The sequence below is a fragment of the Phalacrocorax aristotelis genome, chromosome 9 (assembly GCF_949628215.1).
Source record: "Phalacrocorax aristotelis chromosome 9, bGulAri2.1, whole genome shotgun sequence".
In the NCBI taxonomy this organism is placed as follows: domain Eukaryota; kingdom Metazoa; phylum Chordata; class Aves; order Suliformes; family Phalacrocoracidae; genus Phalacrocorax; species Phalacrocorax aristotelis.
The window spans coordinates 21046174-21069649 of NC_134284.1; the positions used below are offsets into that span (position 1 = coordinate 21046174).

Sequence of the window (23476 nt, forward strand, 5' to 3'; positions counted from 1 at the left end):
CTTGCCTCACAAGGCTCTTCTAAGGCTTGATTAATTCTTACTGATAGAGCAGTTGGTGATGCTAGGCTGAAAAACATTCCACACTTGCAGAGTATTCTTATTATTTACAACGAAGCTTCATTATCACTTACACGCTTTTTCCTTACCACAGTCTGTCATAAAGGATTACCTCAGGAGAGAGAGAGGGCTGTAATTTCAGATTTCTCCCTGCCCCAGCTCTTAAAATGCCCGTTGTAACCTTCAAAGATTGCTCAAAGCTATCCTGGCCTCTTCTGTACTTGCAGTTTTTATCAGGATTTTCTGGTTTGTACATTGGAATCAGTGATTTTTTGAAGTAAATTGTAATGTAGATACTTGGATAAACTTTCACAGGCATGGAGAAGTTGGGTGTCCATGTTTGAGTAGGCAACGTAGAAGGTGTTAATGCAAACTGGGTAGCTGCAAATGCATCCTGATCCGTTTTTCAGAGCACCATTGCTGTGTGTTGTTAATAATTTTTCACTTGTACAATTTTAAGTTGAAGCATGTAAAAGGACATTCAGGCCTGTTACTGTTTTATTGAGCGTCCAGAAGTAGCAGTTTAGATCACAGGGCAGTATCTTCCACATTTTTTTACATGTTTTCCAAGTTTGGATTCCCAAACTTCAGTGATCATGATTGACCTGGTTTTCAAAAGTACTACTTACTGCAATGCTAAATATCAGCCCCTGCCTTTCCTCTTCCACCTTTAAAATGTCTCAGGATAGCTGAATTCTGCATTTCTGTTTGAAAAGCTCATAGCTGAATCCTGGCTCCCCAACGTCAAATGGAGTTTGAGAACTTCAGTAGGCCAGGATTTTTCTCCATGTAGCAGACATCAAAACTTTAATTTATATTTTGAGGGAATTTTTTTTTCTTAGCTGTAGGGCTGCTTTGTGTTGGGAATATCCTTTGCTGCAAGAGGAGTGCTATTTGCAATCTGAAGACGTGTTTACAGAGTGAAAACTCAGCATGGAGCTCTTAAGAGATCTATTTCAGTTACATTCCCTCCCCTAGTCATAAATATTTGCTTTCCCCAATCAGCTCCGCAGAGGCTGGGATTGGGCTGGCTTGCTGGTTCGCTGGTTTTGATTCCAGGCCTGGTTGGAATGGTCAGTTCAAGAAAAAAAAAAATGTCTCTCAGTATTTTGCATCATAAAATCTGAGTATTTGGAATTCTTGAAAGCATAAAATGCCTTTTTCTCTCCCCAGCAGCAGAAGTGGGCAAGTTTTGGTGTTTGCAGCCAGTGTGGTATTACCCCGCATGGTGGCAATGTTGTACAAGCCTGTTGGAGTGGGGAACCCAGCAGTGCCAGGCTCTGCTTAGCATCCCAGGCTGAGCTCTGCTCAACATTTGCAGCATCATTTATTCCAGATCTTCCTGTGACAACTTAAAAAATGGGTCTGCTCAGCTTAAGACATGTCTGCATTACAGTATGTAGTGTGTGTTAAGGCAGGGCTCTGTCTTCCTTATATGGATGAGTTTTTTCCTAACCATGCTATATAACTGCATCTCACCCTGAGGGGACAAGGCATTGCAGGGTAGGACCATATTTGGTGATTATATATCATCTGTTAAGCAGGCTTAACCCCTCATGGAAAGACATGGGATTAATCTATTTAGCTCTATGCATGCAGCACAAAAATCTGAGACAGCTGCACATCAAACTAGAGAATTTGACAGGGAAATACCTCTAGTCAGCTTGTTCAGGAGGGGACTTCAGAGATGAGTCCTGTGTTTGCAAATTAGGCTCATCCTCTTGCTCTAATAAAAACAAAACCAAAAAAAGAAATGCAGACCTGAAGGAGACGGATCATATGGGTGTGCCATGGTTTAGCCACAGCTGACCACCCAGCACCACACAGCTGCTCACTCACCCTTCCCCCTATTGGGATGGGGAACACAACTGGAAGAGGAAGGGTAAGAAAACCCATGGGTTGAGATAAGAACAGTGTAATAATTTAAACCCTGAGCAGCAGTCACTGCCCCTCGGCTAACTGCCCCCAGTTTATACACTGAGCATGATGTGATACGGTATGGATTATCCCCTTGGCCAGTTTGGGTCAGCTGTCCTGGCTGAGCCCCCTTCCAGTTTCTGTGCACCAGGCAGAGCATGGGAAGCTGAAAAAGTCCTTGGCTAGTGTAAGCACTACTTAGCAACAACTAAAACATCAGTGTGTTGTCAACATGGTTCTCCTACTAAATCCAAAACACAGCACTATATCAGCTACTAGGAGGAAAATTAATTCTATCCCAGCTGAAACCAGGACAGGATAAAAGTGATGTTTGTGTATGTTTAGATGTGCAGGGCTCCTGATAAAGCACTAAGTCCACTGAAACTGCAGAGACGTGTTAGATCTTGGGAGGTGTGCTGGAGTTTGCTTGGCCTGCTGTTATACCTACCTGGGTGTCAACCAATATAGGTTAGCATCAGAGACAAGAGCTTTGTGGATCCTTGTTATGATCTAATTTAGCTGCTCATTTCAGGACATTAGCTATTTTTATTTAAAGCCATATGTTGCAAGACTGATGAGAAGATAATTAAAGATAGCAACGCAATTTCAATTGAAAACACAGTTGTGTCAGGACAATGTGAATATATGGAGGCAAGGGTTATGACTACCTGTAATAATAGCAACCTGTCTACAGCAACACCACCACTTAAAATTGATGAGCATTTTATTTAGAGCAAGATGTTTTTCATTAGCTTTGTTCTTGCATTCTTTAGGATTTTCATGCTTAGACTTTCTGCGTAATGTTGCAGACAGAGTCTTACCTTTGCTATAGTGAAAAGTGGAATTCTTGTCTCATTACCTGATTCTAGAACGTGGGGCTTAAAAAAACCCCACAGATAATGTTGCAAGCCTGATGAGAAAGTAATGAAAACTGGCAATACAGTGTTAATACAAAAATCCCAAGTAACCAAAATACACAAACCCTGCTCCCAAAACCCACAATTGCATTATATCTGTTAAGCATGGGATATACCTAATGTGATTTTGTCTGTTGAAACATGATCAACTTGTGCTATAATAAAAGGCTATCCCAGCATAATTTATGAACTTGCAGTGTATGTTAAAATTTAGACTGTGCAGGATGAAAGGATTTCAGAACACATTTTACCTACCTAGCTAAAATGAGAATGTGGCAAGCTGGCAGAAAGTTTCTAACTGATACTGAGACTTCCTTAAAAATGTCTGTTTCTTTTCACTTAACTAATACAGTTGAGGTATTATTTTGCTTTTCAACATCAGTGGACTTGATTTTGGGGCTAACTCCTGTGCTGATATTCTTTTCAGGTGATGGACTATAACATCAACCTGGGAAAACACCTTCTTCCCTTGGTGGTGCAGGTGCTGAAATATTGCACTTGTCCTCAGCTAAGGCATTACTTTCAGCAGCCTCCTCGCTGCTCCCTCTGGTCCCTCAAACCTCACATTCGGCAGATGTGGTTAAAGGCTTTGCTTGTCATTCTCTATAAGGTGAGTGGCCTTGAAAAGATATTGTCCGCCTTAAAACTTACACTTCAACTTGAAATTTATTACAGGGAACACCTAACTGTATGGCAAGTGAAAGGAATGTAAAGAATACTTTTCCTTTGATTTGCTTACTGCATTTAATTTCAATGTCTGAAGTAGTTAAGCTTTCCTCTGTGTTACTCACCTATTACTTCTGCTGTCTATATTGTCTTTCACATGGTTACCTGACAACGAAATATGGATTTGAAAATAGGAAAATGCTATATAGAGTTCCAATGAAAAGTATTTCAAATAACTTAAAATTAGTTTTAAAAAAATACTAAGCAACTTTGAAGGGGGGGTGGTGTCAGCTTAACAGCTTGTATTCTTTAGTTAAGGGATGGTTTTTAGGAAGTGTTAAAATGTAATGTGGTTTTGTGAACTAAAATGGAACTGTGAATACTTACGATACACTTGAAATTCTAACAGGTCTATAGGGCTGTATACAAGGAGGTGGAGACATTAAATTATAATGTGCTGATTGAAATCGAGTATTTGGAGAACAGTTCTGATGAGAGACCTTTTGCATTAGTATTAATGGTTGGTTTTGTCATACAAGAGTCAAGAAATCAATGTATTAAATCTTACTAATAGGGATTTAAAAAAATTTTTTTAAAATAATTCTGTGTACAAAGCTGAAAACAGTCCTGCTTCTCATGATGTATTTAGAAATGTATGATCAAAGGAAGGCAAAGGGCATCCAGCTAACAATATTATTGTAATTTTTCTATTTTACTGCCTAAATGTTTATCCAAGGAGAAAAGTTAGTTTTAAAGCTGAAGGTTTTCTCTCTCATTGAACAGTACCCCTACAGAGACTGTGAAATCAGCAAGATTGTACTTCACCTAATCCACATCACGGTCAATACCCTCAATGCTCAATATCACAGCTGCAAGCCTCATGCAACTGCTGGTCCTTTGTATAGTGACAACAGTAACATAAGCCGATACAGTGAAAAGGAAAAAGGTACTTTTAACACTGTCATTTATATGATAGTCATTGATTTAATGAATTAAGTCTTGCAGTTATTGTAGAAACGGGTAAATATGGTCTGAAATGTAGAATGTAATGCTCAGAATTAAGTCCAAGGTGTGACTAACCTGACCAGTATAGCCATCTTCAGTAAAAGAAAATCACAATTTCTCTGTAGGCTAAGCATAGCACAGCAGTCTAACTGCTTTTGGAGGGAGCGTACCTTAGACTTAGTAGTTCAGTCACCATGCCTGGATGGCCTTTCTATGATAATATTAACTGATCATGCCTACGCACAAGTATGTAACCAACTTGACACTGCGTTCTGATTATACTTTATAGTAACATGGCATAGTAGCAAATATTTGATGTTGAAAAGAGAAAATGATGAATTCAGTCTATAGTTTGCTTTTCTCTATAAAAGGGGCTGAAGTTGACTAGCTTACGTGCAGACATACATGAGGAAGATGTCGCAAGGTAGAAAAGAATGGTTCAACCATTAGAGTCTGTGTCTGATTGTTAACTCTATGTTTGCCAGCTGTAACAGAGGTACTGTGATGGTGTGAAGTGGTGTAAAGTTGGGGCGTGAAATAACATGGTGTCACTGAGTGTAGTTCCGTACAATTGTGAAGTTTATTGCATAATAAGTATTTATGATAACAGTTTAACAGGTTCTTTTGATGTTAATCTGTAGCTGCCTTTCAGCTATTTTGCCTTTTAGCTCTTTATTTGCTATTTATATCCTCCTTTTCAAACAGTCTTCCTAGTGTGCAGCAAACTCTTCTTCTGAAGACTACAAGAAGCACTGTTTTTATGCATGTCAGTACCTTTTCCTCTTCTGCTGCATGTTCCTCATAAAAAGATATCCAGCAGAACAAGGACACAAAATTTTGTTTACTGGAACACCCTATTACTCAGCTCTAGCAAATTAAAGCAACCTTAAAATGGATGTAAATGTTGTATTGGATATTCTCACTCATTTGGATGTTTTGTATTGCTAGAGGAGGGCTAAGAGGGTTCAGATAACTGTGGACTTATTATGAATTTGTCTTTGCTTTGAGCTGAGTTAATGACTTAATAATGACTTAAGAATGCTGAGGGTAGTAGTAATAAATTTATAAAATGCGTCCAGTTTCTGGATTGATTCTGAGACACTTCTAAGACAAAGTGAGGTGTCTGAGTACCCAGCTTGCTGTTCACAGTAAATGCCAAATTAGGTTTAGAAAACTCGGTGTTCCAATCCCATGTCCAATGTTGATTCCCTGGGTGGCCTTGTATCTAACTTCGTCATTGTTTCCCTATGTTTAAAGTAAGGAGAATAATATTTACTTGCTTTCCAGAGCTGTTGTGAAGGGCTTTGGCCTGCTCAGAGGTGAAGGCTATAAAAGAGCAAATTTTACTCAGTAAATTCTGACTTAATTGTAGGGCTGATTCTCCTTGTCTGCTAAAGTACTGTGGAAGAAAGAGGATGTAAAAAAGTTTTCTTCCACCTGCAATAAATAGCCAGTATAAGTCCATAAGGACTTGGAAAGTTGAAGCCTTTCCCACCATTTCTAAGGAGGCTTGTTTAGCTTCTGGTCAGGTACTGTGCGTACTGCTGTCATCATCAAAGGTGGTGTTTAAATGATGAACAGATGAGGATTTCATTGTCAGGCAGCAAGAACTCCTATGCTAAAGATGGATTTTCCCACTGTTGAACCTTTTTCCTAATTATTCTGCCAAGCTTTGTTGTGAGGATCATTGCAAGCGTACAGACTGTTGTAGAGCTGATGATAAATCTTGTGAGAAGAAGCATTTGTTGCCAAGGGGAAGAAGTTGTTAGACACATCGACATGACATTAAAAGTGATCTCCTAATCTATTAAATCCAGTTCCTGTAGAAATTCTTACTATCAACTTTGATTTTTCTGGATTCATCATATCACTTAGATATCTTATCCCTGATGCTTTTAGTTGGCAGTTCCACAGCTTCACATGTACTAGAAACTTTCCTCCCATTTCAGAGCTGAAGATATTAATGTCCAGTGTAAGTCTTTGGCCATTCTAACTCTTTTGCTTACTTGCCTTTTCATTCCTAGACACCAAATGTATTTCCTCTCCATGTTTGCTTACTAAAATAAACAAGGCAAACTTTTTTTTGTTTCTTCTCTTGAATGCTCTGTTTTCTGTATTGTCCTAGTAGTGTTTCTTGTTTCCTTGGAGATTAATCACTAGAAAGGATAGATGCAAATTTTTCTTTTTTTTTTATTTCTTTTTTATAGCCATGTTGCACAGGTGGTGTGGTTGTTATTTGATGGGTAAATAGATTTGGATCTTTGTTGCTCTCTGCCATTTTCAACCAGCAGGTCTCAAATTAGAGCATAATGTTTTACTACTTAGATCAATATTTTCATAATTCATACTTTTAGGTCTTACTCTATTACTATTACCAGCTTCCCAAGATTATTAATTTCTTCTTTTTTCACTTTCCTACTTTGCTAGTTTATTACTGACATTGCAGTTCTTGTACTAATTTCGATCTTCTTCAATTTACCATTTCTCACCGAGCCCTATCAAAGTTCTCACTAAGCACTTCTCACTAAAAGCACTATACTCAAGTCAGTATCCAGATACATTCTATTTCTTCCATCTAAAGAATCTGTATTATTAGTAGTAGGAAATATCAGCTTAGAATGGTAAAAGCTTTGATATACTTTTGTTGCATTGTAACTCATTTTTCATTTATCTCTGTCCTTTCTCCCCTTACTTCAAGATGTAACAAGAATGGCGAAGTTATAACTGGGATATAAATTTTCTTGCAAACTTCAGATGATTCTTCATTTTCCAATTCAAGTTTAATTGAAACTAGCTGAGGTTTTGTTACACAGACAGCTTTTCGTTCAAGGAATTGCACTCTCTTAAGAATAATAAAGTTTTTTCTTTCTCCAGCAGAGGAAGACAGTGTTTTTGATGAATCTGATATTCATGATACACCAACTGGACCTTGCAATAAAGAATCTCAAACTTTCTTTGCAAGACTGAAAAGAATTGGTGGCAGCAAAATGGTGAAATATCAACCAGTTGAGATGAATGCTCAGAGAAGTATGAATTGTTTTGTTGGTATAAACTCATGCAGAAATACAATTTCCTACTCTTAGAAAGCTTTCAAGCTACCACCTTTCTTTGTAAAGTTTGTTGCACTGCCTGATTTGAATACAAGGACTCTGTCTGACTTTTGAGAGCAGGTATTCCTCATTTCCCTGAATGAAATCTCTTACAGGAGTCTTAAAGTAGGCTCTCCACAATAAAAATATCTAAAATCAGCAATTGTTTTCCAAAACCTTAAGCTCTCTTGAATGTAAAAATATTTAAGAGGATTTGTTGCTATTTCTTCCACCATTGGGCTGAAGATTTTTACTCAAATTTATTTTTTCCCAGAAATTGATTTTTTTGATGAGGTGGGACTATAGGGTAAGCAAATTTGTGGTTGCTGCTGCAAATATTATGGTTTTCCATTGGTAAAAAGGGTCATTTGGTGGTTTCAAAAAATAGGAAGGATTTTGTTTTCAAATTTAGGTTTCTGAAATTAATATCCTAAAAAAATTGAAGAGCTTTCTACCACCCCTCACCTGCAGGTGGTTGCATGGGGGCGGGGGGAATCGTTCTGACTAGAGCAAACATCTAACTTTTCTCGCTGCTTTTTTTGCATGGCGATTCATATGTGGAGCATTTTGAAATATGGGGATAATAATGATCAGGAATATTCTGTTTTATGGGAAAATATGTCTTTCATAATAACAGTGATAACCTTTTTAAAATGCTCTCAATCAATGTGTTCACATAGTAAAATACCAACACGGTGGTAGTACAAGCAAGTGTAACTATGCTTACTTTACTCCTCTCTAGGATGGGGAGGTGTGACTCTGTGGTGTGATAGTTGCTAGACTCTGCTGGGGTCTAGGATCACTGGGGGAAAATTTCTCTGAACACCTGCCTGATCTCAGGCTTGTGCTGCCGCATCCTCGCTGCTATTGCTACCCTTGCTTCTTGAATTGGAAGCATCCATTTTAAGCCCACTTTGCTGCAGTAAATAACATGTAGATGTGCATATACATCTGCATATACACTGATGTCCAAATGATGTCCACAATGCTGTATTCCAAATTCATTTTGAAACCTCTTCAGAGTGGTCTGTGTAGCTCATTTCTTCTTTCATCTCACATGCCTAAGGTAGCCATCCCAAGTGTCTGTAGAAATTATTTGCCTGTGCTATCTTTTATTCAGTGCATAAGGTTTAACACTCTGTCTTCAGGGTAAATCTGTCCAGGATGAGTGGAATTTGGATAGAATTTAGATAAACCCTATAATCCAAATAGTAGGGGGTTTTGTTGTCGTTCATTACAAAAATCTGTAATGTCGCTCTGAGATGAAAACAAAAGTTAGACAATTTTGAGTAATACTGGGTTTGTATTTGAAATGACAGACATGAATTGTAAGAATTGTGTTGAATTGTGAGATAACGGTGTAGACTTATGCAGAAGTCCTCATCTGAGGTAGTATTAGCTCTTTCTGTTTTAATCAGGTGAAATAGAGCTGGCTGAATATAGAGAGACGGGGGCCTTACAAGACAGTATTCTGCGCTGTGTGAGAGAAGAAAGCATTCAGAAAAAGAAACTGCGCTCTCTAAAACAAAAATCTCTTGATATAGGGAATGCAGACTCCCTGTTGTTTTCATTAGATGAACATCGCAGGAAGTCCTGCATAGACCGGTGTGACTTAGAAAAACCACCTGTCCCTGCTGCTTATGCCATACACAGGCAGAGTGATTATGGACGATCTCGGCAGAATTCTTCTACTAAAGCTGAAAACATAGAAACACAAGAAAATCTTCCTTGTACAGAGAGTTTCCAGGAGACAAGAAGACCTGTCATACCAGAAGTTAGGTTAAACTGCATGGAAACATATGAAGTGAAAGTGGACTCTCCGGTTAAACCTGCTGGTCCCAAGGAAGATTTAGATCTGATAGATTTGTCCTCTGACTCAACATCAGGTCCTGAAAAGCAGTCAGTACTCTCCACTTCAGACAGTGACTCTTTAGTCTTTGAACCACTTCCTCCCCTTAGAATAGTGGAGAGTGATGAAGAAGAAGAAACAACAAACCAGCTGAATGACGAGGTCTCTGGCAAAACTGCTGCGTCATCTCCCTCAACTCCTATCAATGTCTCTGCACTCAGTCTCAGCACAACTCCTCTGGTCCAGTTCAGCATTGAAGATTGCTCCAGAGACTTTAGTTCTAAGGATACAAGCAATAATCCTTCATCAGGAATAGAGGAGTTCTCTTCCCCTTCTCTGAAAGATCAAAAGGACTCTTCTGAGTTAGTTAAGCCAGAAGAACTTCAGGACACATCCTGTGGGAACCCACTAACACTGAAACAGAAAAGGGACCTGCTGCAGAAGTCATTTGCCCTTCCAGAAATGTCCCTTGATGATAACTCTGAGCTCAGTATGGAGGAAATTAGACCTAGTGGAGCAATTCCAAGCCCAAATGTAAAGACAGTCCTTATTAAAGTCCCTGAAGATTCAGAAAACCAAACAGAAGGTGATAAATTTGATACCAACACAGAGTCTGACACCGAACAAAACATGGAGCAGAAACAAGGAGAGGAGGCTGAGGAGTCAGAATTTAAGATTCAGATTGTTCCTCGCCAGAGGAAGCAGAGGAAGATTGCTGTGAGTGCTATTCAGAGAGAATACCTGGACATATCCTTTAACATCCTTGACAAGCTGGGAGAGCAGAAGGAGGCAGGTGAGCTCAATCACTGACCCAGACAAAAGGCTTATTACTGCGTGAAGGTTTTGGTGACAGACCAGTGTAGGGAGAGATGTGTATATGTATGGGGAGCAATGTTTAGATATAGCTTCTCATGTCGTCTGAGATAGCTGAATGCTGTCAGGTGTTTGTTTCTCACAAGGCATGTACTAACCATACAGGTAACGTGCATGTGTGAGGGCCCCTTTGAAAAGGAAGTGGAATTCAGTGACAAAAATATTGGTTCTGATATCCAAGTTGGGGAGTGAAACTCCATGGCCTCTTTATGCAGGGAGTCAGAAAAATTGTCATACTTCTGTACCTTTTTTCCTGCTAATCTAGTTCATGCTTCACTGATTCTCTTTTGCTTATAGTGATTTTTGGCCTTTAGTTCTGCAAGCATAAGGAGATGGAAAGCAGGCTGGATCACAAAGTGTAAAGCTGAGCAGGCTGTAGACTTCAGAACTAAAAGCACTCGGAATTAACTACAGTTTGCATTTAGGATCAGACATATGCACATATTTTGCTTTTATACTCTAAAAACCTTTTGTAACTTTCTTTGTACTGGGTATCCACAAAGTTTACATGGTTTACATTCGTTAAAGATTTAAAGTTCAAGCATGGGGAAAGCCATACAGTATTATTGTGTATCCCAACTTTTTTTTATGTTACTTCAATACAGGGTTTTGTTCCTAAGTTTTTCAGGAGGAGAAACAGTGTGTTTTAGCTGTTTCCTCAGTTTCCAATTGGATGTGTCAGACAGTTTTAAAAACTGTATGCTGCTGCCTCTTTACTTCTGTGGCTGTTTTTTTTGGGGATTTTTCAGTTATTAGAATTTTACCAGTCTTTTTTTAACATTAATTAACAAAGGAAAGAATTCTTCAGGTCTCAGTTCTTTTTTGCCAGTGAAGTGAGGGGGAATATTTACACATTCCTGACCTCACTTCTTAATTGCTTTAGAGGGAAACATAGTATAATTTCCTATTGTGATATTCCACTTTTACAAGGAGAAATCATTCAGTGTGATCACGGTTACACTGTTCCCTTTATATTTCAGACCTATCGTCCCATTTATGGTTCCAGTAAGCTGAAGAACTGCTGGGAGTTTTGTAAAAACAAAAGAGAGCCGAGTGCTTTTGAACTTTTCACATACGTTCTTAGAGAAGAATGGTCATGAAAGAATTTGTGCAATTAGACTCAAATGCTTTTTTGACCATTAGTAAGGGCCAGTTTTCATGCAATAGCTAACAGTATCATCCTCGAAACTGCTTGGAAGTGTTGTCCCAGCTCTGAAACACCATGTGAAACAGCTGCATGCACCTAAGTTATGTCACCCAAGGGAGCATAAAACATTCACTGTGACTCATTAAGTGCTTACTTACATTACAGGTTCATACAGGCAATTCAGATAACTAGATAATTTAGTGGCTTGGGTAGTTTCATGTATCTCATGTTCTGTTTTGCCTTGTTTAGCCATATTGATTAGTTTATTTGAGAACATATATGTTGTAATTCATTTAAGTAGGCTTAATATCACCATCATAATAAGCTGATTATAATTTCAAAATCTTATTCAAGCTTTGTCAGCCTATTATACTTCCATATGTTTTAGAAGGGCTTCTGATATAACTGATCACTGATTTAAATATCCAAATGGGTTGTTTCTTCAAGTATACGATGCTGGGCTACAGAGTTTCCTGCCTGAGACTTTACAACACAGAAACATATTCATTTTTATTGGATATGTTGAAACCAGCCATCGAGAGTTAAAAATTTCTTCTTCCCGTATTGACAGTATCAGTTACCATAAAAAAAAAACAAACCATAAGTTTTAATGGCTTGTTTTTCTTTTTAATGATAAAATCTTAAACTCTTTGAATCTTTAGGACCGACTGCTAGATGCAGCAGCCTTTTGAATGAAAATTGATAACATGTTGGAGATAAGGCTTTTACAAGATGCTAAACTGCTATTTAAATTAGCTTTACATCAGTGGTACCGCTCTTGTTTCTATGTTGGTGGTTCTGATAATCACTCTGTGAGTGGGATCAAAATTGAACTCCATGTGCATTTATTAGTTCTGAGTTCTAAAGAACATAGGTAGAAGTCTCCTTTAAAAAGTGATTTTAAACAGTAGATCCCTGTGCCTCTATACAAATTCTTATGAGACACACACTGAATTCTTCTAAAACTGCTGGGAATGCCAGATGGTGAACGGATGACTGAAAAGATGTGAAAAGGGCATCCAGGGAGGAAACGGATGGAAAATATTTATTGATTCTAAATACTGAGAGTTTAAGCACAATTTTCATATGCAGATCCTGCTGCCAAAGGACTTTCAACACTAGAAATGCCGAGAGAGTCATCTTCTGCACCAACCCTTGAAGCAGGTGTCCCGGAGACAAGCAGTCACTCTTCCATATCAAGTAAGTTTACTTCTGGTTTGAGGATTAAATCTAAGTTGCTGTATTTGTGCGTCAGACGAATATCATGTATGGTAAATGCCTTTCCCTGAGTTTCACTGAATCTTGGAAGTTCAGCTGTGTTTGATATCATTAGACCTGTTAAATCTCTGATGGTCAGCAAGATTTTAGCAGTTAGTGGCTGCAATATTTTCTGTTGTGACAAGGCAAATTTGACAAATGTAGTTTTCTTGAATTAGAGTAGGTAGCAGCTAAAAGCAATATTTCACTAAAGCTGAATGTTTATTTTCCAGTGAGAGAAAGCATTGTCAACTGTCAGCGCACAGAAGCAGAGGATGAGAGCTCCACAGGGCTGTTGCTATGGTCTTCAGTACATTTCTTGCTGTACCTTATGAAAAATAATCTCCTGCAGTTTTTGTAAAATGCCTTGAAATGCCTCTTCCTCAGCTACTCACCGAAATGTGTTAACTCTTTATCTCAAATTCCCATACCCATTTCAATGGAAAGTGAACTGGGTTGGTTTAAGTAGATGTTGACACATGGCTTAACAGAGCAGGTGTAGATAACATTGGAAGGTGGAGGCATCTTAGAACATAACAAAATCCAGAATGGCGTGTCTATCTAGGTAATGTTAAGTAACACATCCGAAGGTTGATGGGGCAGGACTCTTGACTAGCTGAAAAGGGAGGGGAAATGGCGACCTGCTTTGATACCAGTGAGCTGGAAGATCAGCTCAACTGTCTTGCTGCACTGCAATTTCAGGTTGCTGTAGAAAAATTAAATTTTAATTTCTGAAAGTCAGCATCTGGTGATTTGATTGGCAGGGGTGTTTGGCCTTAATAGGAGGAAGATGTTATTTTAGGCATGCTAGATGAGTACTGCAAATTAGAGGTTTCCTCTCCAGTTTTATCACAAGCGTCTTGTGTCATGTGCATCTTGTAGACAGAGTACATTTGTTGGCCACCTAATGATACAAAGGTCACCTGCTAAAGCAGCTAAAGAGTTAAGACCTATCTGTCTGGTTTCACTGAGTGCTATTCCTGTAAATTCCATTATATGAAATTGGGAATAGTATCTATATCATATTGAGCTTACATTACTTTGTAAATATTCCTTTCCTCTTTCTGTGTGCCTCAGTTTCCAAGTGCAAAATGGGACATAAATGCTTCTATTGTGTGTCTCGTCCATTTAGACTGAAATACCTTTGACCTTCTACTATGTGTCTTTACAGTGCTTTGCATTTTAAGTCCTGCTCAGGACTGTGAGCACAAGGTACTCCTGTAACAAAAGTAGATAGCATTACTTGTACTTCCAGTGCCTGGCCACAGAAAGCATACATCATTAACTGTGATAGGAAGATTTTGCCTTTGGACTTCTCTTCCTGAGTAGAGAATTCCATAGCAGTGGAGGGATGATTGATCAGATCACTAGCTAACATATGAATGGCTCCCTAGCTTCTCTATGAAGGTTACTGATCTTCTCATGATTGTTAGGTTTCTTGTAGAAAATCTGATCAAGGAAAAGTTCCCTCCCTATGCCACTAGTCAGTCATAGGCATGAAAAGTCATGTGCTAGTCCACAGCAATCAGCCTGGCTCCAGCAGTCTTCAAAGGCTGACAGCTCTCTGGGTTTTTTGTTTTTTAGATTTTTTTAAACTTATCAATATTTGAAATCATGGCTGTCTTTGACAAATCAGGTAAATAATCCTGGCAATCCAAACCTGCTCAACAATAGCCTGATTATGTGAAATATGCATGAAATTTTTTAATTACAATGGAAAAAGCTGTTAAGAAAATTCAAAGGGATCATTTTTTATATTTTGACAGTCATCTGCACTCCAAGCTGTCTTGTCAGTTCTAATGTTAATTGCTGTTCTTTCATGAGGAAATTCTATGCTTGATAAAGTGATAAAGCATCTATTTAAAATCCTTGCCCTGGAAACGATGGAAATTCTATTTTTCTCCTAATTTGCTGTGAAAGGCAGCTGCAATATAACTTTTAAAAGTGAAACAGGGAATGGTCTCTTGGTCTGGTTCAGTTCCAGAAGTTCAGTTATACAAGAACTGCTTTGCAGCAACGCTGGAGGAGTTTGTGCTTGGCCCAAAAATAGAGTTTAAATGCACTCTGATACGTTGAAAGGATATAATGAGGGAAAACTTAAAATAGTTCACGTAATAAAATAATTTCAGTGTGCAGATTCCCACTGAATTTATCATTGTGTTTATTGTTACTCAGGGCCTGTATTTGTTTTGTTAGAGGTTACTCGGCTTTCTCAGAAACTCTCAGCTAGAAACTGAGTAGTGCACGTTTAGGAGGAGGTTCTCAACCCCTCAGAGATTTCTGAAAGTTGTAGTTTATCCCTTGTCTGTACTTCTTAATCACAGTTAATAATGTGAAATGCTGGATTTCTTTTCAGAGCTTAGCTGGGTACAGTTTGCAATGTTAGAGCAGAACTCCCTGATAGTATGTTAATACTCTTTTTAACAATGTTGAATGTAGTTACAGATTAAAATATTCATTAGGGGAAGATTCTGCTTTGTTGCCCTTGCTTTAAGGCCCTGTTGAGGAAAGCATGTAACATAGACTTAAGGCAACATTTTAAAAGCTTTCCTGCATGGAGATGCATGTCAGCAGTCTCACATGCCTGGTTCAAGCAGGGTCTTAAAACTCTGTCTTCATACTGCGAACGATGATTGTGGTTTCAGTGGTGGAAATACATTGCTCAGGCTCAACTGTCAAAGCAAATATTCCTTCAATTTGAATTTTCTTATGAATGGAGAAAAAGTAAGAAGGTTAGGAGTTGTATATGATCTGTTTCTTCCTCCATTCAAGCACTGAGAAAGTACATGACCACATAAGTCTTAAATTCTAAATCCACAATTTTTGTGTGTGTGTGTAGGAGCATTATCCAGAGAGACACATCTCTTAAAGCAAACAGTAATATCCATTTAAACAAGTGTTGTAAATAGTCAGATGAGGAAAGATCAAATGCTTGTTGTTTGAAAGCTCCGTGTAAGAAGAATGGCAGTGAAGTTACAGAAGGGACCCTTCTATGCCTAAAAAAGGCATGCTGGCCTCACACTTCAGAATAATGGGCAGATGGTATACCATATGCCTGAATATGGGTATTTAGGAGGCCTGTTCAGGTTGTGTCACCCATGAAGGGTGCCGGTGGTACACAGTTGGTGAATTTGCTTTCCTGTGGTGAGCCTGGACAGAGCCGTCCTCCATACTTTGGTGGGAGGAGACCGAGTTTCCCTCCTCTGTACGTTGTGTGTGAGTGAAATTCAAGTACACATTTATCACCTGTCAGCATGGGAATTTTTGGATAGTATCTTACACCTCACAGATACCAAGTGTTTTGAAGAGCTTTCATGATATTTGGAGACAAAAAGGCACTGACAGTTGACACAGTGGATGAGATCCTGAATCCAAATCACTTACGACTGATGTCATTTGGGCCAGAATTGTACCCCCTGTAGTTGTGTGAAAAGTGCATATTGGCTTGAGCAAGATCCTTAGAGCAAGCAGTCATTGTCCTTTCAGTATTTACCTCATGCTGGCTTATACAATCAGGAAAAAAAGAGTAGTTTTACATGTTGTCTGAGCCCCTGAAATCCTTTTTGCATTTCTGACTTGCAGCTCAGTTCAGACAAATGAAAAGAGGCTCTTTGGGAGCTCTGACAATGAACCAGCTAATGAAGAGGCAGCTGGAACACCAGTCTAGTGCTCCCCACAATATCAGCACTTGGGATACTGGTGAGCTGCATTTATTGTTCTTTATTTCTATTTCCTAAACCAATCACTTTCTGTATCAATCCATTAAAAAAGTGAGTATTTCTATTCTGGCATTGCAGATAAGTAATCAGTCTCAAGTCTAAGGTGAAACCTTATAGTGCGTGCCGGATTCCCAACTGGTAGAGATTGGAATAGTTACATATTTGGGAGGTAGTGCTGCTGGTACAGTGGTGTCCCCACAATTTTGCATATTACTTGGATTATTTCCTGGCCTCATTTAATGAAAAGGAAGTATCACTGTTGACTTCATTAGGAATAGGATTTCATCCCTGGTGCATGGAATAATTTATTTGCATGTATGTTTACAATGGTATTGGTACACCAAGGAGTTGTGCCTTATACCAGCCAGTTTTATTTCTCCTTAAAGAAGTTTCTGCCAGCTCATGCTGAACACCTGAAGTTTCTCTTCACTCACTGACCTGTTTTTTCTCCCTTTAAGATGAATGCAAAGCAATGAAAACTGAATTAAACACATAATTTCCTCATTACTCAAGTGGTTTATTTGGTTTTTGTTTATATGAAAGATTTTATGTTACGACCAAATTCATAGCATATGCGACTAAACAATGAATCATTCTGGTTTATCATAAATGCTAGATACTTCATTGCCCATCTTGATGTTAGTGACATTACAGAATTGCGCTTCTTAAGAATTTATCAGCAGATCCAGATGCATCTGGAGAAAGGAATGCTTAAAATGTTATGTGGAACTTAGCATGCTGAATGAGTGTCTCACCACCAGTTCTGGATAGCTGAGTTAAAATTTTTGCTTAATTCAGTCTTCAGCATCAAGTTCCATCAAACGAAATCTTGTAACTGGAGGATGGCTAATGGTATGGTGTATGGTGCTCAGCATGGGATCCTTAAATCATAAAGGTCAGAATTTGTCAATGATAACATTTTTTTGTCCTATCAGCAGGTGAGTTTGTTTATTGAAGAGACTTAGAGGGTATTACCTAGTTTCTCAGGCAGGTGTTTAGGGATGCAGTTACTGCTTTCATTCTGCAAGAAGGAGTTCGCCAGTATTCAAGAGGAACAAGACAGTACTCAAAACTACTTAGGGACTCTGTCTTGTTCATCTTGTTCCAAGTCCGCTAGCTTTCTTCACAACATCTATGACTTTTCCCTCCAACATTCATTCCAACTAAAGGCCTCCAAGCATGGAGATACAAAATAAAATTATCTTTTCCAGAAAGCTTTGCATCTCTCACTCTCTTTTTCAACCACTAGCCTCAAAGTAAAATTTATTATTTGGACAGAAAACAGTTTTTTGGTTTTTTTTCCAGACACATGCTCAGTGTGTCTATTTGTAATTTCAATGTCAAACCACAATTTAAGACTCATTATAATTAGGTATAACAGTTAGGAAGTAGTCTTATTGCACATGAGTATATGAAGTGTGCTTGGTTGATATATTCTTTATTTTTTACGTTGGTAGTTATCATGTATCTCTTTTATTTCTTACTTCAAACCACTCTTTTCCCAAGCTTGCTAACTGTAAAATAAAATAATTTTGTGTCTAGCTTCTGTCAGCACAAACTATACCTGACTTCTGGTCTCTTGGTATTTCTAAACACTGTCTTTCTCTTTCTGTGACTCACAAATTCCATATCTTGTTTAATCTTTACGACTAGCACTTCCTTTCTTGTTTAGCGACACTTACGTTTCTAAAAGGCCTTCTTTGGTATAAGGTTATCTGTGTCCTTTTCCTTTGTGGACTTCTTTCATCTTTCTTTCTCCGCCACCCCCTTTTCTATGCTTAGAAAATTAACTCTCTTATTTATTTTTTCAGTAGCTGTTGTATTTGTCTTTCTCTTGTTTTAACTGTTTAAGACTTGTGGTGCTGGTGACAGATGCTGGATTCATAGTTCTGGAGGCTGAAGTTCTGTATTTATTCACAGAGCAGATACAGCATGGAAAGCGGCTGTGCAATGTCCCTGTTTGCCTAAACCCCGACTTGGAGGGACCACCACTAAGGATCAGAGGTTAGTTCAAAGTCCATTTGGCCTGATATCTCTGCTAAGACTGCCAGCACCAAATGGTGCTGAATTTTATGTTCCATTCAGCTGTATTAAAGCTGTCAGCTGTCCTGCAGAATGTGGGTTATTGAAAAATTATTAGACAAGACATTTCATTCAAGACAGGGACAACTGATAAGAGGTACTTGTTTTCGCTGCCAACCTGGAAATAAAAGACTCTGTATGCAGAGTGTGGTTGAATCTAATTTCTTTATGAACGCTCTTTCCTCACAGCCAAAATAATTCAGATGTTCTTACAGCCTTGCAATGGGGCAGTGACCGTCTTTGCCTAAATCATGTTGTTTTCCAACTGTTTGGTGTATGAGAGAGGGCGTTTTTATTTTGAGTAGCTAAGTCTTATCCCAACATTGTAACCTGCATTATGACAGCTTTTAGCATTTTTTATGCTGCAATGGGACTTGCATCTAGAGAACACAACGGTGAAATTTCCAAAGTCAAGGAAGAATGATCTTTATTCATTTGTGAGGGGGAGAAAACTGGCTAGAAATATGTGGAAGTCTACTCCCGTGCATTTTGGATGGTGTCCTACATTACTGAAGAGTATTCTGACTTCCTGGAGTGTCTGCTCATATCCAACAAAATCTCAGGGGACAATTATGAAGTACTGAACTCTGTGTAAAAGAAATATTTGCTTCCATACTTAGGAAAATGATTGCTTAAAACCTGTCTTATTCTTGTGAAACAAGCCCTTATCACTCCACAGATTTTGTGTTCAGAAATTGTGGGAGCTTCTTGGATTATTTTGCCTGAAAGCTGATATTACATTTGCTTTCCCTGCAGTAACTGGGATTATCTCATCAGAAATACCATCCGAACCTATCTTAGGTGGAGAAGCTTCCTCCTGTTTCCATATTTAAATGTTATCAGAACAGGCCAACGTTAACATTAAATTTGTATCTGCAGATTGAAGCAACAGCAAGAAAGTTGGTAATGGATTACTTAATCTGTGGTTGAATTGACATCAAAAGGGCATTGGTACTCTTCTAAAATTGATTTGCAAAATGAGCTTTTCATTGGTTGGTCTTTAGAATGAGATGCCCTTGGAGGCAGCTTATATATATAATGATGGTTGCTACCAGCTGAGCTCACTGGATGCGTTATTGAAGCTGAACTGTATGGCAAAAGGAGTAATGCTGTGTCTATCACGTCAGCTACATGTGGCAACCAAAAGAGAGATTTTTCTTTAAGAATTGAATCTCTCTTTCTGTCTCAGTGACCTGGAGAATGAAACTGCTAACAATATTTGAATCATCATCAGAAGATATTTCAGATGAATGACATAGCTCGTACATCACAGTAGCTTTGATCCAAGTCTCTGATGGCTCATGAATAAATCTGATTATTCTTCTTAAGGTTTTCTTTGCAACCAGACTAGCTAGAGAGTTGTCTCTTCTGTATGGTTTTTTCTGCAATCGCTGTTGTCTACTTAATGAAAACAAAGGAGCCAAGGCAGGAAAGCCACCATCCTAGAGAGATGTTAGACTGTCAGATTATCCTCTATTGCTGTAATTCTGGAAAGCAGGACTCAGAGAAGCCAAGAATTTGAATCGTCAGTTATATATAACTTCTATTAAAGCAAGCATCCATCAAAAATCAGGTGCACAAAAAGTGCCAAAGGCCAAGGGGACCCATATGTTGGTGTGATCACAGTGGCTATGCCCTCAGCTGAACAACTCAGCTTTGGGGAATAAAGATGCTTCTGAAGACTTCCAATGGAAAGCATTTCTAATCATCAGCCTCCAATATTCTTAGTCTTTCTCAGCTCCTCATAAATTACTTCTTCTAGTTGCCCTTTCCTGATTTTTCTCCTATGCCTCTGTTAGGGATGGTATGAATAGATTGATGACTTGGTATTGAGACATATGAACTTATTTCCTTCTTCATGTCACCAAGAACTACAGGAAGTTCCTCAGATTTATGCAGGAAGACTGCAACTCTTCTGGTGTCCAGTCTCATAACAACTGTAGAATCATCCTCTATCCCTAAAAAATTAGTAGACAAAATTGCATACTCCTTCCTGGAATTTTTTTCCTTTGTTATCTTTTTCTCAAGGATTTTTTTCTAAGGTTGTGGTTTTTTTAAATTGATAGTTCTAGGTAATTAAAGCAATCTGGCAGAAGGAAGGAATGTGCTATATAACCTTTTGTAGACACACTTTGTTTCTTATTTCTATGCACAGTAAACCCCATTATGGCTTTTCTTTAGAAGTCTGCTCTTCAAGCAGTTCGGATTTATATTTAGTGATTTTCTTTCCTTTTTAAATTTTTTTCCCCTAATTGTCTTAAGGTGCCACAAAATCTAGCCTGCTGTCAGCACCCAGTATAGTCAGTATGTTTGTACCTGCACCGGAAGAATTTGCTGATGACCAGCCCACTGTGATGACTGACAAGTAAGTTCTTTTTCTGTTCCTTTCAAAGAACTAGTTAAACTTCAAATAGGTCAAGTAAAGTATAGATATACTTTATGGCAACATAAAGTCCATTCTATCATTTATGTCTATGCTAAGTTTTTAAATTATTTTTTTTAACCTCAGAGTAAACATTTTCTAAACACTGCCACCAAGATGTGCTTTTAATTCAGTAGGACCTCTGTGAGGATGCACAGGCGAAATGATGACTCAGGCTGTTGCATGTGCACAGAGGGCAGGGGAAGCACTTTCTATCATATTTTAGATCAAGGGTTCCTTGTGATCCACCAGAAATCACTTTTGCCTTAGGAAAAAAAACCACCAAACCTTTCTAAATTCCTTCGGGGTTTTGTTGTAATGGGTTACATGTGATTACACGTCAACAGTTATCAACATAGCATTTTTAATGCTGACACTCACTGATACAAAAAGCTTTTGCAAACCATAATTGGTTGGTTAAAATGCCTCTAAAAGAAGTGTTAAACATAAGGGTACTCATTTAATGGAGAAGTAAAGCAGTCAGCAGGGAGGCATGCATCGATTTGGTCAAAAACTGAGAAGAGAAACCGTGAGTTCTTGCTTCTGCCCTCAGTCCAGTACACAGACGTGCCAGGATGATGACTGGAGAAAGACAGGGCCATTGTGCAGGCTGTGACCGGAAGTAGACCTTACTGTGTGACAAAGTAAAGCATCCCAAAAGTTAGGCTTATCTTTGGCATTTCTTTTGGCCATTTCATCAAAACTCTAGCACCACCTAGTAACATGCAGACCAGCTGAGCTTGACTTTCATGACTTTGTTGGCATATTTTCTCTGTTCACTAACAAAGGCAAGAAAGTAGCCTGTAAAATTCCATTAAGTTAATATATCACAATCTGTTGGAGTCATTAGCAACTGATTGATCAAATTAAGCAAGCCTTCCTACTGGGCTGAGATAAGCCAGTTTCCCACACTGGTTTGCCTTTTTCGCAGGTTGCGAAAGCCTGTCTCGTCTCTCCTAAATCTGACATCCCCTTTATAATTAGACATTACAGAGCCCTTTCAGAACGTCATCAGTTGTTTTTGAGCATTTCAGGAAGGATAAGTGACTCAGCAGCAAATCTGCCCTGGGAAAGGAGACTTCTCTGAAATCTAAGGTTCAGTGCCCCTGAGAGGTCCTTTCATTTCTTTCTTAATAACTATAGCTGCTGTGGGAACCAACTGGATCATTGTTTCCTCTTTGTATAATTTGTTATTCATAATTTGTGACAGACAGGAAGGACAAAGTGAAATTATTTCACCTCTTTAAGATCATCTATGAGTGTCATGTGTCTATGCTGGTAAACAGAAGAGTGCCAGAGACTCGAGCCCTCACCTGAGCCCAAGTTGCACGAACTGGCTGGTGTTCACATTGCTGAGGGCTAGTCTTCACTGCTGCAGATTTCTCTTGGATAGTACAAACTGAAGCAATCCAGTTTAGAGTGAGGGAGTTAGCTAACAATTACCAGTGAAGGACCCAAAACAAGGCCTGCCCTCTGGCCTTCTTTTATTTGTCAGTGAAGAAACAGTCAGTGAAGCTAGTGAGAAGCTTTATTAATGTTTGAAAACCATGGACTGTTATTAATTGTAGAAAGGTCACAATTAGATTAGCTTTCTAAATAAATTTTGAACAGAATTTACTAAATAATAGTGATTATACGTAATTATACACATAAGTATATATAATAATACTTTGTTTTAAATTTGTTAATGTCAGTTTTTAAAACTTCTTTGCAGGTGCCATGACTGTGGGGCTATTCTTGAAGAATATGATGAAGAAACATTAGGCCTGGCCATAGTTGTGCTCTCAACCTTCATTCACCTTAGTCCAGACTTGGCTGCTCCTCTGCTGTTGGACATCATGCAGTCTGTAGGAAGGTAAATTCAGGACTTTTCTCTCTCCCATATGACTGAAAGAATTTTGTGCCTGGAACTGGATTTACATAAATTTCACTATATGAAGGTATATATTTTAGAACTCTTAAATGAATAACGTGGTTCTGGCTGCTTCTTTGCTATTCATCATTTTATCAATTTCTTATGTAAGTTCTCCCACTGTCATTTCAATTTTGGGCAGCTCCTTTGATGTCCTCCCCTTTTACCCTCCAAAGGGACGTTCCAGCTCAGGAATCCCCTCAGCTTGTCCCACTGTAAGCAGCGATGTAAAGAATTAATTCAGTTTTCCTGCAGTACCCTTGTCTTCCTTGAGTGCCCTGTTTATTACCTGAATAGCAATTGATGCTGCATACTGTGTACTTCTTGATCCCATTTTATTTGAAGAAAGATTTACTGTTAGTTTTTATTCCTTCTGCGGGTTGCTTCTTAAACCATTTTTTGGCCTGCCTTCTTGTGTTTTTTACATCAGATTTGTCAGAATTTGTGCTTTTTTCTGCTTTCATTTGAGATGTGACTTCAGCTTTTTGGAAGAAGCCTCTTGTTTTCTGATAACCTCCCTCACCTTTCCTTTCTTCTGCTTTGCAAAGTTTGTCTTAACAAGTG

General features: G+C 38.6%; 1 protein-coding gene across 23 annotated transcripts in view; it reads left to right on the top strand.

The window, feature by feature from the left end:
* The window catches only part of UNC79 (unc-79 subunit of NALCN channel complex), a 115005-nt gene that overhangs the window by 52495 nt on the left and 39034 nt on the right, over nucleotides 1-23476 (top strand). For 17 of the 23 annotated variants that reach the window (XM_075103781.1, XM_075103785.1, XM_075103770.1 and 14 more), the window contains 9 exons: nucleotides 3319-3501; nucleotides 4341-4503; nucleotides 7437-7589; nucleotides 9070-10293; nucleotides 12613-12720; nucleotides 16360-16476; nucleotides 18417-18500; nucleotides 20841-20943; nucleotides 22715-22855. In XM_075103781.1, coding sequence (XP_074959882.1) covers nucleotides 3319-3501; nucleotides 4341-4503; nucleotides 7437-7589; nucleotides 9070-10293; nucleotides 12613-12720; nucleotides 16360-16476; nucleotides 18417-18500; nucleotides 20841-20943; nucleotides 22715-22855 — 2276 coding nt within the window. The remainder of the gene's footprint in view (nucleotides 1-3318; nucleotides 3502-4340; nucleotides 4504-7436; nucleotides 7590-9069; nucleotides 10294-12612; nucleotides 12721-16359; nucleotides 16477-18416; nucleotides 18501-20840; nucleotides 20944-22714; nucleotides 22856-23476) is intronic. The other 6 variants (XM_075103783.1, XM_075103786.1, XM_075103772.1 and 3 more) reach the window with 3 other exon arrangements.